Below are 17,628 nucleotides of genomic sequence, written 5' to 3'. Positions count from 1 at the left end.
TCCACTATTATCCTGGGGAGCCAAGACAAACATTATGCTGAAAAGAGTGCTGTGTTTTAGTGGTGAGCTACTCTGTAATTGACCATCAGTAATGTTTTTGTTAGTCATGTCCTGTTGGTGGCACAGTGTGAGAGATGGATAAAATACTCCTTAAAATCCCTCACTCTAAGGCAGTGATGGCTACTCCATTAAGGCGGAGGAGCGACGCCCCACTGTTTTGCAGCAGTGAAAAAGGAAAAACAAAATGATAATAACTTGATGTTCTTATCATTTTAATTTGTCCTGCTGCTGCAGATTTGCACTGTGGGCAGTGCTGCTTCAATGACAAAGGAGCAGGGGGAGTAGTGAGCACACTCTTTAATTGCGCATGAATGTTTGGCCGGCTGTTTCGGGACGGCCAAACATTCTTGCACACATTGCATGTTCTCCACCCAGCCTGGGTGGAGAACATGCCAAAGTTCCCACTGCCAAACCACGGCGCTCAGACCAATCACAACACAGCATTGCAGCATTGTGATTAACTTAGGGGAGCCTGGGTGTGCTTCCTGTTTGGGTAGGAGGAAGGACGATAAGGACGATGGAAGAGAGAAGCGGCGAGGAGGTAAGCTTTTTTTTTTTCTTCTTTTTTTTCACCCCGCCCTACCACCCCCGCTCTGTGCCGGCCGCCGCTGCTTTATGGATAATTTTACACTGAAAGGGCTCAACTTTTGGCTCTCTAAGATGTCGTAGGTTGCTGCTACATGTGTTATATAGCCCGCTAGAGGGCTCACCTTCTATCTCCTTAAGATGCCATAGTTTGCAGCTGGAAGTGTTATGTAGACCACCGGAGGACGCCTCTTCTATCTCCCTAAGACATCATAGGTAGCTGATGCAAGTCTTACCAAGCCCAGCAGAGAGTTTGATAATGCTAGACAAATAGTGATCTTTTAACCAGCACCAATGTATTTATTGTAAACTACATGAAAGCTATCCAATAGAATATGGTGTGCTGGACTTAAAATATAGAATCTAAAAGAATGGCTAATCACCATACCACCATTCTTTAAATGCATTTCTTTTTCAATTATTGTTTACAGGATAACATTTACCAATCGATATTTGTCAATTTACCTTAAACAATATTAAAATAAAATTCTCTATTACTTAACAATTACATACCAGGCTCGCTAATTTAACTGATTTAGTTTAAAAAAAATTGCATATCCTTGACAATTTATTGACTGCTGCACAAATCTGTTTTGTTGATGCATCAAACCAATGTTTTCCTCCTGAAACAGACATCATATCATCTTAATATCAGGAAGAACACATTTGGTGAGAATTCAAGAGTGCAGCCCTCTCAATGTAGATCATGTGTGAATTGAACAGATTTCTGTTCAATTTTCACACACTGTGTAGGATTATACATTTATATGACCAAGAGGTTCAATTACAATAACCTAAATCACAAAAATGGGGCTCTTACATTATCATTAAAGGTTCGGTTAAATACCTCGGTGGTTACAATTCTACATAGGAAGAACCTATATATGGAGCAACAGTAGGAAATCTATCACATATGGGACTGAGATTTCAATCAATCAATCAATCATTTGTAAAGCGCACTACATACCTGCGAGGGTCTCAAGGCGGTGGGGGGGGGGTTCTACTGATCGAACAGCCAGGTCTTGAGTATCCTCCTGAAGGTCAGCAGGTCTTAGGTCTGTCGTATGCTCAGTGGGAGGGTGTTCCATGTCTTGGCGGCGAGGTGGGAGAAGGATCTCCCACCGGTGGTTGTTCTTTGGATGCGCGGGACGGTGGTGAGTGAGAGGTCGGTGGAGCGTAGCTGGCGGTTGGGGATGTAGAAGGAGAGCTGTCTGTTGAGCTACGCTGGGCCGGTCTTGTGGAGTGCCTTGTGTGCGTGGGTGAGGAGCTTGAAGGATATCCTCTTGTTGACGGGAAGCCAGTGCAGGTTTCTCAGGTGGGGGTGATGTGGCCGTGGCGTGGTACACCGAGGATCAGTCGCGCCAAGGCATTTTGGATGCGTTGTAGTCGTTTGATGAGCTTGGTCGGGGCTCCCGCGTAGAGGGCGTTTCCGTAGTCGAGTCTTCTGCTGACGAGGGCCTGGGTGACTGTCTTTCTTGTATCTGTCGGGATCCATCTGTAGATCTTGCGGAGCATGCGGAGGGTGTTGAAGCAGGAGGAGGAGACTGTGTTGACTTGCTTGGTCATTGAGAGCGTTGAGTTGAGGATGATTCCCAGGTTGCGTGCATGGTCGGTGGGTGTTGGGGCTGCCTCAAGTGCCGTTGGCTACCAGGAGTCGTCCCAGGCTGAAGGGTTGGAGCCGAGGATGAGGACCTCCGTCTTGTCCGAGTTCAGCTTCAGACGGCTGGTCTTCATCCAGTCGGCGACAGCCTTCATTCCTTCGTGGAGGTTGGCTTTGGTGGGGATGGGGTCCTTGGTGAGGGAGAGGATCAGCTGAGTGTCGTCGGCGTAGGAGATTATGTTGAGGTCGTGCTGTCGGCTATGTGTGCGAGCGGGGCCATGTAAATGTTGAACAGCGTCGGGCTGAGGGAGGATCCCTGGGGTATGCCGCAGATGGTATCGGAGGCTTTGGAATGGAATGGGGGGAGGCAGACGCTCTGGGTTCTGCCAGAGAGGAAGGAGGTGGTCCAATCCAGAGCCTTGTCTTGGATCCCTGCGGCGTGGAGGAGTGTGCGTACTGTGCGATGGCAGACGGTGTCGATGGCGACAGAGAGATCTAGGAGGATGAGTGCTGTGGTCTCGCCATTTTCCAGCAGGGTCCTGATGTCATCGGTGGCGGCGATGAGTGCAGTCTCGTGCTGTGGTTGCTGAGGAACCCTGACTGGGAAGGGTCCAGGATTCTGTTTTCTTCAAGGTATCGGGTTAGATGTCTGTTGACTGTTTTCTCGATGACCTTGGCCGGGAAGGGGAGCAGAGAGATGGGCCGGATATTCTTGAGGTCTCTTGGGTCTGCCTTAGGTTTTTTGAGTAGGGCGTTGATCTCGGCATGTTTCCAGATCTCTGGGAAGGTTGCCGTCTCAAGGGAGAGATTGATGACGTTGCGCAGGTGGGGTGCAATGGAGCTGCTTGCTCTGTTGAAGACATGGTGCGGGACGGCGGGATGTTGTTGGTGTTGGAGCTGGGGTTGGAGAGTTCCTTGACGAGGTTGAAGAGCTCCTTGCTATTGTGTGCGTTGTTGTCGATGCGGTCTTTGAAGGAGGTCCTCTTGGCCGCCCTGATGACGTGGCGGTGGTTGCGGATGGCGTCCTTGTGTGCTGTGGTACACTTTACTTTGGCGTTGAGTGAATCATGAACCAATAGTCTCTAGACATTCACAATGTTTCTGGAGACCCCGATGCCGAAGACCATGACATTCTACATTTCCTCATGCCAAAAACTATTATCCTGGTTTACAACTTGATTGTTTTGCAGATTGTAGGGAATTGGGAGAGGTTGAAGGCACACTGGTGTTGTTTCCAGGAGGACGGAGTTGTTTGGAAGAGTCCACTAAGTCTTGATTTACCTCATGAGCCTTACGCATACCACCCTACTATTCCTGCCTCTTTATCTCACTCTTTTTCATCTCTGCTTTCTCCCATTGCCCCTTTTTTCTCTTTCCACTTCTTCCCTGTTTTCTTTTCCCTCCGTTTTTCCTTTCTCTCCATTGCTCTGGGTCAAAGTCTGATGATGCAAAATAAATCCTGCTCGCCGAAATGATTGCTGGGGCCCACCACCTGCGGTTCCCAACACAAATTAGGTCCTGGTTAACACTGAGCACTTTTTTGTAGAGTTTTTTTTTAAAGTATTTATTCAGATTTCCAAAACATCACAAAACAAATCAGTGCAGCATTGCATTATTAAGTATTCTCACGTTGCCAGAGTAACGGGAGTGAGGACAGAATTCCCAAGTGGGGGCGGAGAACTAATGGATGGAACCAACAGCAAACACTCACACACAAACAATCACCAAATGAGGGAATGTCACAAGTAGCCAAACTATTTGTGGTTCCTAGATGGACCCACCAACTCCAGGAGAGGCAGACAAATGTGGCAGTGGGGGTTTCAGCAGCCCAGGTAGTCCAGCCTCAATATCGTCTATCGCATCGGGGGCGTATCATCTCCCTCCGATGTGCTGGATGTGGAACCATCTCCAGGTAATGCATCATGTCCACCCAACCTGTCCAGCACATCACCCCAGTCCTAGAGGTCCCTCTCTGCATTATTATCCATGCGGACTTTTCGAAGCCGGCTCATAGTGCACACTTTACAAAGCCATGAAATAAATGTACCTTGAGCTCCACTCTCCCCCTTGTCGCCGTCCTTCCCATCTCTGCCGTCCCTTCCCGGAACACCATTGTGGCCAGGGTAGCCGGGCAGTCCTCCCATCCAGTTGGCACACGAAGCTCTTGGACCTTGGGGCTCTGATGTTTCGGAATCCCTCTGTGCTTGGCATAGCTTCAAAGTGAGGACCAGACACACCACGAGGCTCACCAAAACCTTCATGCTGAATCCTGAGAATGACATGACATTATGTAGATAAATGAGTTATATTGCTGATGCTACATTGTTGACTCATATTTAATTATTGTGCAGTGAAGCATGAGGGTGGAAGGCGAGTGGCGTACTGCCCACCCCTTGTGGGACGTCATTATTGCGCTTCTGGTAAAAAAGGAACATGTAGGCAACCATTAATGTTACATGAAGTATATCAGCAAACATTAAGACATACCTCTGAACATACACCAAACAGAGTCGCAATTTACTGGCCATTAGGGCACCAGTGCTTTAAGTGAGATCAAAAAAGGGGTGTGCAGGCTCTAAAATGGATGAAGTATAAGATGAATATCAAAAAAACTTTTACAAAAGGTTTTGGCTTTGTAAATAATTATTACAACCTTATACCTGTGATACAGAATACTAAGTTTGACTAATTAATAAATACAGTGGGCAAAAAATTAAGGAAAACAGCAGGCAACAGGATATTTATTTTAAAGTTTATGTAGCACCACAATCCAGGACCATAACAACATAATTAATTTGTAAAGTAAAAGGTAATAACTTATTTATTGAATTTCAATGAAGTTGTATCTTAGACCCTGGGACAACAATAGCAGACAATAGTACACGCCACATTGCTTGGTCCCTCGTGTCACAAAGGGACTTCAGGCCTTGTTGCGTTGCAGTTTTGGCGGGTTAGGCACACTGGGGTGGCTCCTCCACTAAGGTGTAGGAGCGTCGCCCCACTGCTCTCAGAGCAGGAAACATAAAATAATAATAATGTAGTTATTATCTTTTTATTTTTCGTAGGTTCGGAGCTGAGTAGGGCTGGGCGGCACAGGGGGTAGGAGTGGTTTTCACTCTCCAAGTGAGCATGACTGCTTGGCTGGCCATCTTGGATTGGCCAAACAGTCATGCTCAATTTGCATGCTTCCCACCAGGTTGTAATGCACAGCCTGGTGAGGAACTTACCCAGGCACCTATTCCCTGTCTGAGCACCGAATCACTGCGCTTGGACCAACCACAACGTTGCATTGCAGAGTCATGATTGGCTATGGGCAGGGACCTTACGTGTTTCCTGTTTCCGGCCAAGGAGAAGCGACGAGGGATATCGGAGGAAGTGGAGAGGAGGTACGTTTTTTTTGTTTCATTTTGTATCCCCCACACCTTCCCCCTCCACCCCTCCACTATTGTTCCCTGCCAGCCGCTACTGCAGGCACACAAGGAAAGGTTTTTTGTTGCAGCTGGCGAAGGCAAAAATAAAAGGACCCTTAGGGCCCTCACTCAATGTCAGTCTTTTGGATTCGAAAGGGCTCAGCACTGGTAGGCCCTTGCGCACTTAAATCACTGTACGACACCCAATGGCACTTGCTACTGTCAGCTATCTATACTAATATAATAAAGAGAGAGTCCAAACCTTTGAGGCGGGTAATCTCAGGAACCACAGCACCAATCGCAACACCCAATACAGCGTTGGAAAGGGCAGTTGCAGCAGAAGGACATAGGCTATGCAGACGCCCACCATATACATTTAAAAGGTAAAAGAACCGTGCCAGCAAAGTAGTCCCTTGTGGGCGTGTCTGCATTGTGCTGTGGGCGTGTGCTGGGGGCATGACAAACGCTGGGGGCGTGTGGTACGTTCTGCCCTTCATGCCATGTCTCATATCGTGTGCTGGAGGCGTGGGCGTGTGCGGGGCGCGGGATTACGGGGAAAAAAAAGCGAGCGCCAATATTTCATTGTTTTTTTTCCCCAGGTTCTGTACATTCCAGCTCCGGGTGTCCACCCTGCTCCCTTTAAATACCCCTGCACCCCATAATCATAACCCACCCTTACTCCTTAAAATACCCCAACACCCTTAAACACTAACCCATCTTAACCCTATATATATATACCCTGTACCCCAAAACCCAAACCTAGCCCTGAACCCTATAAATACCCCTGTACCTCAAAACCCAAACCTACCCCTGAACCCTAAAAATACCCCTGTACCCCAAAACCCAAACCTAGACCTGAACCCTAAAAATACCCCTGTACCCCAAAACCCAAACCTACCCCTGAACCCTAAAATACCACTGTACCGCAAAACCCAAACCTAGCCCTGAACCCTTAAAATACCCCTGTACCCCAAAACCCAAACCTACCCCTGAACCCTAAAATACCCCTGTACCGCAAAACCCAAACCTAGCCCTGAACCCTTAAAATACCCCTGTACCCCAAAACCCAAACCTACCCCTGAACCCTAAAAATACCCCTGTACCCCAAAACCCAAACCTAGCCCTGAACCCTAAAAATACCCCTGTATCCCAAAACCCAAACCTAGCCCTGAACCCTTAAAATACCCCTGTACCCCAAACCTAACCCTGAACCCTAAAAATACCCCTATACCCCATAACCCAAACCTAGCCCTGAACCCTAAAAATACCCCTGTACCCCAAAACCCAAACCTAGCCCTGAACCCTATAAATACCCCTGTACCCCAAAACCCAAACCTACCCCATATCCCTAAAAATACCCCTATACCCCAAAACCCAAACCTAGCCCTGAACCCTAAACATACCCCTGTACCCCAAAACCCATACCAATCCCTCAAAGTAGTCCCTTGTGGGCGTGTCTGCGTTGTGCTGTTGGCGTGTGCTGGGGGCATGACAAACGCTGGGGGCGTGTGGTACGTTCTGCCCTTCATGCCATGTCTCATATCGTGTGCTGTGGGCGTGTGCTGGAGGCGTGGGCGTGTGCGGGGCGCAGGATTACGGGGTAAAAAAAGCGAGCGTTGTGCCCAATATTTCATTGTTTTTTCTTCCCAGGTTCTGTACATTCCAGCTCCGGGTGTCCACCCTGTTCCCTTTAAATACCCCTGCACCCCATAATCATAACCCACCCTTACTCCTTAAAATACCCCAACACCCTTAAACACTAACCCATCTTAACCCTATATATATATACCCTGTACCCCAAAACCCAAACCTAGCCCTGAACCCTATAAATACCCCTGTACCTCAAAACCCAAACCTACCCCTGAACCCTAAAAATACCCCTGTACCCCAAAACCCAAACCTAGACCTGAACCCTAAAAATACCCCTGTACCCCAAAACCCAAACCTACCCCTGAACCCTAAAATACCCCTGTACCGCAAAACCCAAACCTAGCCCTGAACCCTTAAAATACCCCTGTACCCCAAAACCCAAACACACCCCTGAACCCTAAAAATACCCCTGTACCCCAAAACCCAAACCTAGCCCTGAACCCTTAAAATACCCCTGTACCCCAAACCCACCCCTGAACCCTAAAAATACCCCTATACTCCAAAACCCAAACCTAGCCCTGAACCCTAAAAATACCCCTGTACCCCAAAACCCAAACCTAGCCCTGAACCCCATAAATACCCCTGTACCCCAAAACCCAAACCTACCCCTGATCCCTAAAAATACCCCTATACCCCAAAACCCAAACCTAGCCCTGAACCCTAAACATACCCCTGTACCCCAAAACCCATACCAATCCCTAAACCCTAAAATACCCCTGTACCCCATAACCCAAAACTATATCTGAACCCTTAAAATACCCAAACACCCCAAAACATATACCTCAGTACCCCAAAACATATACCCCTATACCCATACTTACCTTATCCAAACATTAAAAAAAAAACATGCTTTTACCATTCATGCATTTACAACGAATTTCGTTGTAAATGTATGCATAGTAAAAGCATATAATATGTAATGTCATATGTTATAATGGCATTGCGGAGTCATGGTACTTTCGTAATGAAAGTACATCTCCAGCAACATACTCATATTTTTTCACCACCGATTTGAAAAATGCACGGGTCCCTCTCATTGATGGCCAGCACTGACATACACTTTTAGACACACCTCCCGCCACAAGTTCTAGAATTGCGAACTTTAGAGCTGGGGAGCTACGTTCGAATCTAGGCATCAGCTCAACATCCTGTGATTCCAGGCAAATCGCTTTGTCTCCCCGTGCCTACCACAAATGAATGTGTTCTTCTGTAATGTAAATTGTGCTCATGCCATGTTGTCGAGTTCGCGCTATATAATATTGCAAGGAAAAATAAAGTAGGGAAACTCGAGTTCACACACTACTGAACGTGCACTCTTAAGTGCATCAGCAGTGCACTGTGAATCGGAGCGTTTCACAGGCCTGTCACAGATAAGAAATGCTATCAAAACGAAATCCTACAAAACAATATACTACTGGCCGCCAGCAATTCATACACGGACAATGTCGGGACGGGCTGCTTGTTAACCATAAATAGACATTTTCCATGCAGTGTCACTCATTCATACCTTCAGAAGAACTAGAGAAGGGATTTGATTCGGAACCCCCTATCTGAAACAACACAAAATGTACAAATCATTAATTCTAATTTACGAAGCACCTCCACAGGCGTAACATGAGAATATTTATAACATCTATACAGTCGTTCTTCAGACTACTAAAGGTGCTGCAATTGCAAACTAAAATGAATAGTTTGGTACGGCCAATGTTTTATATTGAGTGACATTTCTGATGGTAGCTACTGGTTTTCTCCCATTACAAAAAGTATTTCCATTTAAAGCATTCGATACAACTGGCTAGAATGTTTAGTTGGTTAAAATGACTAATGTGTGATCACTAGTTTAATTAGGAAATTAGAAGATGCCGACTTTATTCAGTTCAAGATTGAAAAAAGGAGTATCTTTCATCGTGTTTACATTTCAAAACATTTTATTGCAATTTTCGATATTTCCTTGCATATAATGTGTCCTGATCTCACGCTTTACAACCATTTCAGAGCAAATTCCGTTCTATAAAGCCTGCTGTTTCATATTGCCACACCAGTGCTTCATTTGTAAAGAATAAGTGGCAGGGCACAACGTTTTGTTCAGAAGCCAGCAGCCCGCACTATCTATGTCAGGGGTGCCCAATACCAAGGCACCAGGGTCTTGAGTCCACCTCATGCCTCTTTCATCCACCACCAGGCACTCCCAGCCCTATATCTCACTCTTTCAGGTTCTTTTTGAACTGTTTCTTTCTTGGTCGCAGTTTTTCCACTTTTCACGTCCTCCTTTTTCCCTCTTGTATATTTTTTTCTCTCTTTTGTTCTGGGTCAATGTCCGTTGAGGAACTAAAAGTGCTTGCCACCAAAAATGAGTGCCAGTAGGCCCTAGCTGCGACAACCGGCTCAATTAGGCACTGTCATGCCTTGCCATAATTGTGCCACATTTTGAATAGCACGATGGATTAAACCCAGATCTCTTGACTGGGTGTGAGTGGTTGAAAAGTTTCAGCACTTCATCTATCATCCTGTTGTGTACACATGCTTTTAACTACAGAGATTATATATTAGTGTTTGGGATCACTTGAAAGGAGCATGACAACACTCTTACACACGTATGCCGTCTGCTCGCTGATGCAGGTCTCATTTTACATTCAGAAAACTGTGAGTTTCACAAAAGCAAACTCAAATTCTTTGGGCATATTTTCCCTGAAGGGGGAATGACTCCTGACCCAGAAAAAATACAAGCATTGTCGTCCACTTGTCCCCCACAAGATGTAACCATGCTGCAATCCTTCTTATGCATGGCCAGCTATTTCCAGATACATTTGTAACTTTGCCATGGAGAGTGTCCTATTAAGAAAGTTGACATAGAAGAATATTCCCATCCAGTTGTCATCTGAATTTGACCGAAATTTCAAGAAAATCAAAAGTACAATTCAAAATACAACTGACATGTCCTATTTTTATCCAAAGTTACATACTGAGGGACAGCTTCCTGCACAAAAACATTCACAAGAGGTGTTTTTCTCTTTCTATGTGTGCCGCACAATGCAGCACACATCGAAAGAGAAACAAGCATTTACAATGCAATGGTCTCGGCATCATTAAAGGTAGAGCTATTGGCATTGCTCATGACATTTCTTTTTTTTTCTTTAAATCATAAATAAATGGCATTATCATTTACATTGCCAATAAACAGCACTCTGCACTCAACAGCACACACCGCTCTGCACCTGCACTCACTAGTCTGCACCTGCACTCACTGCTCTGCACCTGCACTCACTGAGCACCTGCACTCACTGCTCTGCACCTGCACTCACTGCTCTGCACACTCACTCTGCACCTGCACTCACTACTCTGCACTCACTACTCTGCACTCACTACTCTGCACTCACTACTCTGCAATCACTACTCTGCACTCACTACTCGGCACTCACTACTCTGCACTCACTACTCACTACTCACTACTCTGCACTCACTACTCTGCACTCACTACTCACTACTCTGCATTCACTACTCACTACTCTGCACTCACTACTCACTACTCTGCACTAACTACTCACTACTCTGCACTCACTACTCACTACTCTCCACTCACTACTCTGCACTCACTACTCACTACTCACTACTCTGCACTCACTACTCACTACTCTGCACTCACTACTCTGCACTCACTACTCACTACTCTGCACTCACTACTGACTACTCTGCACTCACTACTCACTACTCTGCACTCACTACTCACTACTCACTACTCTGCACTCACTACTCACTACTCTGCACTCACTACTCTGCACTCACTACTCTGCACTCACTACTCACTACTCTGCACTCACTACTCACTACTCTGCACTCACTACTCACTACTCTGCACTCGCTACTCTGCACTCACTACTCACTACTCTGCACTCACTACTCACTACTCTGCACTCACTACTCACTACTCTGCACTCACTACTCACTACTCTGCACTCACTACTCACTACTCTGCACTCACTACTCACTACTCTGCACTCACTACTCTGCACTCACTACTCACTACTCACTGCTCACTACTCTGCACTCACTACTCACTACTCACTACTCTGCACTCACTACTCACTACTCTGCACTCACTACTCACTACTCTGCACTCACTACTCACTACTCACCACTCACTACTCACTACTCACTACTCTGCACTCACTACTCACTACTCTGCACTCACTACTCACTACTCTGCACTCACTACTCACTACTCTGCACTCACTACTCTGCACTCACTACTCACTACTCTGCACTCACTACTCACTACTCTGCACTCACTACTCACTACTCTGCACTCACTACTCTGCAATCACTACTCTGCACTCGCAACTCACTACTCTGCACTCACTACTCACTACTCTGCACTCACTACTCTGCACTCACTACTCACTACTCTGCACTCACTACTCTGCACTCACTACTCACTACTCTGCACTCACTACTCACTACTCTGCACTCACTACTCACTACTCTGCACTCACTACTCACTGCTCTGCACTCACTACTCACTACTCTGCACTCACTACTCTGCACTCACTACTCACTGCTCTGCACTCACTACTCACTGCTCACTACTCTGCACTCACTACTCACTACTCACTACCCTGCACTCACTACTCACTACTCACTACTCACTACTCACTACTCTGCACTCACTACTCACTACTCTGCACTCACTACTCACTACTCTGCACTCACTACTCACTACTATGCACTCACTACTCTGCATTCACTACTCACTACTCTGCACTCACTACTCACTACTCTGCACTCACTACTCTGCACTCACTACTCACTACTCTGCACTCACTACTCACTACTCTGCACTCACTACTCACTACTCTGCACTCACTACTCACTACTCTGCACTCACTACTCACTACTCTGCACTCACTACTCTGCACTCGCTACTCACTACTCTGCACTCACTACTCACTACTCTGCACTCACTACTCACTACTCTGCACTCACTACTCACTACTCTGCACTCACTACTCTGCACTCACTACTCTGCACTCACTACTCACTACTCTGCACTCACTACTCTGCACTCACTACTCTGCACTCACTACTCTGCACTCACTACTCACTACTCTGCACTCACTACTCACTACTCAGTACTCTGCACTCACTACTCACTACTCTAAACTCACTACTCACTACTCTAAACTCACTACTCACTACTCTGCACTCACTACTCTGCACTCACTACTCTGCACTCACTGCTCTGCACTCACTACTCTGCACTCACTACTCACTACTCTGCACTCACTACTCACTACTCTGCACTCACTACTCTGCACTCACTACTCACTACTCACTACTCTGCACTCACTACTCACTACTCACTACTCACTACTCTGCACTCTCCACTCTGCACTCTCCACTCTGCACTCACTACTCTGCACTCACTACTCTGCACTCACTACTCACTATTCTGCAGTCACTACTCTGCACTCACTACTCTGCACTCACTACTCACTACTCTGCACTCACTACTCACTACTCTGCACTCACTAACTACTCTGGACTCACTACTCTGCACTCACTACTCACTACTCTGCATTCACTACTCACTACTCACTACTCTGCACTCACCAATCTGCACTCACTACTCTGCACTCACTTCTCTGCACTCACTACTCACTACTCTGCACTCACTACTCACTACTCTCTACGCTGCACTCACTACTCACTACTCTGCACTCACTTCTCACTACTCTGCACTCACTACTCTGCACTCACTACTCACTACTCTGCACTCACTACTCACTGCTCACTACTCTGCACTCACTACTCACTACTCTGCACTCACTACTCACTACTCTGCACTCACTACTCCCTACTCTGCACTCACTACTCCCTACTCTGCACTCACTACTCCCTACTCTGCACTCACTACTCTGCACTCACTGCTCACTACTCTGCACTCACTGCTGACTACTCACTACTCTGCACTCACCACTCACTACTCTGCACTCACTACTCACTACTCTGCACTCACTACTCACTACTCTGCACTCACCACTCACTACTCTGCACTCACTACTCTGCACTCACTACTCACTACTCTGCACTCACTACTCACTACTCTGCACTCACTACTCACTACTCTGCACTCACTACTCTGCACTCACTACTCTGCACTCACTACTCTGCACTCACTGCTCACTACTCTGCACTCACTACTCACTACTCTGCCCTCACTACTCGCTACTCTGCACTCACTACTCACTACTCTGCACTCACCACTCACTACTCTGCACTCACCACTCACTACTCTGCACTCACTACTCTGCACTCCCTACTCTGCACTCACTACTCTGCACTCACTACTCACTACTCTGCACTCACTACTCACTACTCTGCACTCACTGCTCACTACTCACTACTCTGCACTCACCACTCACTACTCTGCACTCACTACTCACTACTCTGCACTCACTACTCTGCACTCACTACTCTGCACTCACTACTCACTACTCTGCACTCACTAATCACTGCTTACTACTCTGCACTCACTACTCTGCACTCACTACTCTGCACTCACTACTCTGCACTCACTACTCACTACTCTGCACTCACTACTCTGCACTCACTACTCACTACTCACTACTCTGCACTCACTACTCACTACTCTGCACTCACTACTCACTACTCAGTACTCTGCACTCACTACTCACTACTCTAAACTCACTACTCACTACTCTAAACTCACTACTCACTACTCTGCACTCACTACTCTGCACTCACTACTCTGCACTCACTGCTCTGCACTCACTACTCTGCACTCACTACTCACTACTCTGCACTCACTACTCACTACTCTGCACTCACTACTCTGCACTCACTACTCACTACTCACTACTCTGCACTCACTACTCACTACTCACTACTCACTACTCACTACTCTGCACTCTCCACTCTGCACTCTCCACTCTGCACTCACTACTCTGCACTCACTACTCTGCACTCACTACTCACTATTCTGCACTCACTACTCTGCACTCACTACTCTGCACTCACTACTCACTACTCTGCACTCACTACTCACTACTCTGCACTCACTAACTACTCTGGACTCACTACTCTGCACTCACTACTCACTACTCTGCACTCACTACTCACTACTCACTACTCTGCACTCACTACTCTGCACTCACTACTCTGCACTCACTACTCACTACTCTGCACTCACTACTCTCTATGCTGCACTCACTACTCACTACTCTGCACTCACTTCTCACTACTCTGCACTCACTTCTCACTACTCTGCACTCACTACTCACTACTCTGCACTCACTACTCACTGCTCACTACTCTGCACTCACTACTCACTACTCTGCACTCACTACTCACTACTCTGCACTCACTACTCCCTACTCTGCACTCACTACTCCCTACTCTGCACTCACTACTCCCTACTCTGCACTCACTACTCTGCACTCACTGCTCACTACTCTGCACTCACTGCTGACTACTCACTACTCTGCACTCACCACTCACTACTCTGCACTCACTACTCACTACTCTGCACTCACTACTCACTACTCTGCACTCACCACTCACTACTCTGCACTCACTACTCTGCACTCACTACTCACTACTCTGCACTCACTACTCACTACTCTGCACTCACTACTCACTACTCTGCACTCACTACTCTGCACTCACTACTCTGCACTCACTACTCTGCACTCACTGCTCACTACTCTGCACTCACCACTCACTACTCTGCACTCACTACTCTGCACTCCCTACTCTGCACTCACTACTCTGCACTCACTACTCACTACTCTGCACTCACTACTCACTACTCTGCACTCACTGCTCACTACTCACTACTCTGCACTCACCACTCACTACTCTGCACTCACTACTCACTACTCTGCACTCACTACTCTGCACTCACTACTCTGCACTCACTACTCACTACTCTGCACTCACTAATCACTGCTTACTACTCTGCACTCACTACTCTGCACTCACTACTCTGCACTCACTACTCTGCACTCACTACTCACTACTCTGCACTCACTACTCTGCACTCACTACTCACTACTCACTACTCACTACTCACTACTCTGCACTCACTACTCACTACTCACTACTCACTACTCTGCACTCTCCACTCTGCACTCTCCACTCTGCACTCACTACTCTGCACTCACTACTCTGCACTCACTACTCTGCACTCACTACTCACTACTCTACACTCACTACTCTGCACTCACTACTCTGCACTCACTACTCTGCACTCACTACTCTGCACTCACTACTCACTGCTCACTACTCTGCACTCACCACTCACTACTCTGCACTCACTACTCTGCACTCACTACTCACTACTCTGCACTCACTAATCACTGATTACTACTCTGCACTCACTACTCTGCACTCACTACTCTGCACTCACTACTCTGCACTCACTACTCTGCACTCACTACTCACTACTCTGCACTCACTACTCACTACTCTGCACTCACTACTCACTGCTCACTACTCTGCACTCACTACTCACTACTCACTACTCACTACTCTGCACTCACTACTCACTACTCACTACTTTGCACTCTCCACTCTGCACTCTCCACTCTGCACTCTCCACTCTGCACTCACTACTCTGCACTCACTACTCTGCACTCACTTCTCTGCACTCACTACTCAATACTCTGCACTCACTACTCTGCACTCACTACTCTGCACTCACTACTCACTGCTCACTACTCTGCACTCACTACTCACTACTCTGCACTCACTACTCACTACTCTGCACTCACTACTCACTACTCTGCACTCACCACTCACTACTCTGCACTCACTACTCACTACTCACTACTCTGCACTCACTACTCACTACTCACTACTCTGCACTCACTACTCACTACTCTGCACTCACTACTCACTACTCTGCACTCACTACTCTGCACTCACTAGTCTGCACTCACTACTCTGCACTCACTACTCTGCACTCACTACTCACTACTCACTACTCTGCACTCACTACTCACTACTCACTACTCTGCACTCACCACTCACTACTCTGCACTCACTACTCACTACTCACTACTCTGCACTCTCTACTCACTACTCTACACTCACTACTCACTACTCTGCACTCACTACTCACTACTCTGCACTCACTACTCTGCACTCACTACTCTGCACTCACTACTCTGCACTCACTACTCTGCACTCACTACTCACTACTCTGCACTCACTACTCACTACTCTGCACTCACTACTCACTACTCTGCACTCACTACTCTGCACTCACTACTCTGCACTCACTACTCTGCACTCACTACTCTGCACTCACTACTCTGCACTCACTACTCACTACTCTGCACTCACTACTCACTACTCACTACTCACTACTCACTACTCTGCACTCTCCACTCTGCACTCTCCACTCTGCACTCTCCACTCTGCACTCTCCACTCTGCACTCACTACTCTGCACTCACTACTCTGCACTCACTACTCACTACTCTGCACTCACTACTCACTACTCTGCACTCTCTACTCTGCACTCACTACTCACTACTCACTACTCTGCACTCACTACTCACTACTCTGCACTCACTACTCACTACTCTGCACTCACTACTCTGCACTCACTACTCTGCACTCACTACTCTGCACTCACTACTCTGCACTCACTACTCTGCACTCTGCACTCACTACTCTGCACTCTGCACTCACTACTCTGCACTCACTACTCACTACTCTGCACTCACTACTCACTACTCTGCACTCACTACTCTGCACTCACTACTCTGCACTCACTACTCTGCACTCACTACTCTGCACTCACTACTCACTACTCTGCACTCACTACTCTGCACTCACTACTCACTACTCTGCACTCACTACTCTGCACTCACTACTCACTACTCTGCACTCACTACTCACTACTCTGCACTCACTACTCACTGCTCACTACTCTGCACTCACCACTCACTACTCTGCACTCACTACTCTGCACTCACTACTCACTACTCTGCACTCACTAATCACTGCTTACTACTCTGCACTCACTACTCTGCACTCACTACTCTGCACTCACTACTCTGCACTCACTACTCACTACTCTGCACTCACTACTCTGCACTCACTACTCACTACTCTGCACTCACTACTCACTGCTCACTACTCTGCACTCACTACTCACTACTCACTACTCACTACTCTGCACTCACTACTCACTACTCACTACTTTGCACTCTCCACTCTGCACTCTCCACTCACTACTCTGCACTCACTACTCTGCGCTCACTACTCTGCACTCACTACTCTGCACTCACTTCTCTGC

General features: G+C 47.2%; 1 protein-coding gene across 2 annotated transcripts in view; it reads right to left on the bottom strand.

Moving 5' to 3' along the window:
• Positions 1-17,628, bottom strand: part of LOC144792888 (adiponectin-like) — a 43,546-nt gene that overhangs the window by 9,735 nt on the left and 16,183 nt on the right. Inside the window, exons 2-3 of one of the 2 annotated variants that reach the window (XM_078668093.1) lie at positions 8,813-8,855; positions 4,293-4,514 (exon numbers count right to left, since the gene is read on the bottom strand). In XM_078668093.1, the coding sequence (XP_078524219.1) occupies positions 4,293-4,506 (214 nt within the window). In that variant the 5' untranslated portion in view covers positions 4,507-4,514; positions 8,813-8,855. The remainder of the gene's footprint in view (positions 1-4,292; positions 4,515-8,812; positions 8,856-17,628) is intronic. The other variant, XM_078668092.1, reaches the window with a different exon arrangement.

Source organism: Lissotriton helveticus, chromosome 11 (genome assembly GCF_964261635.1).
Source record: "Lissotriton helveticus chromosome 11, aLisHel1.1, whole genome shotgun sequence".
Lineage (NCBI taxonomy): Eukaryota > Metazoa > Chordata > Amphibia > Caudata > Salamandridae > Lissotriton > Lissotriton helveticus.
Note: the sequence above shows the minus strand (reverse complement) of the source record. Positions and strands in the feature narration are given on the sequence as shown.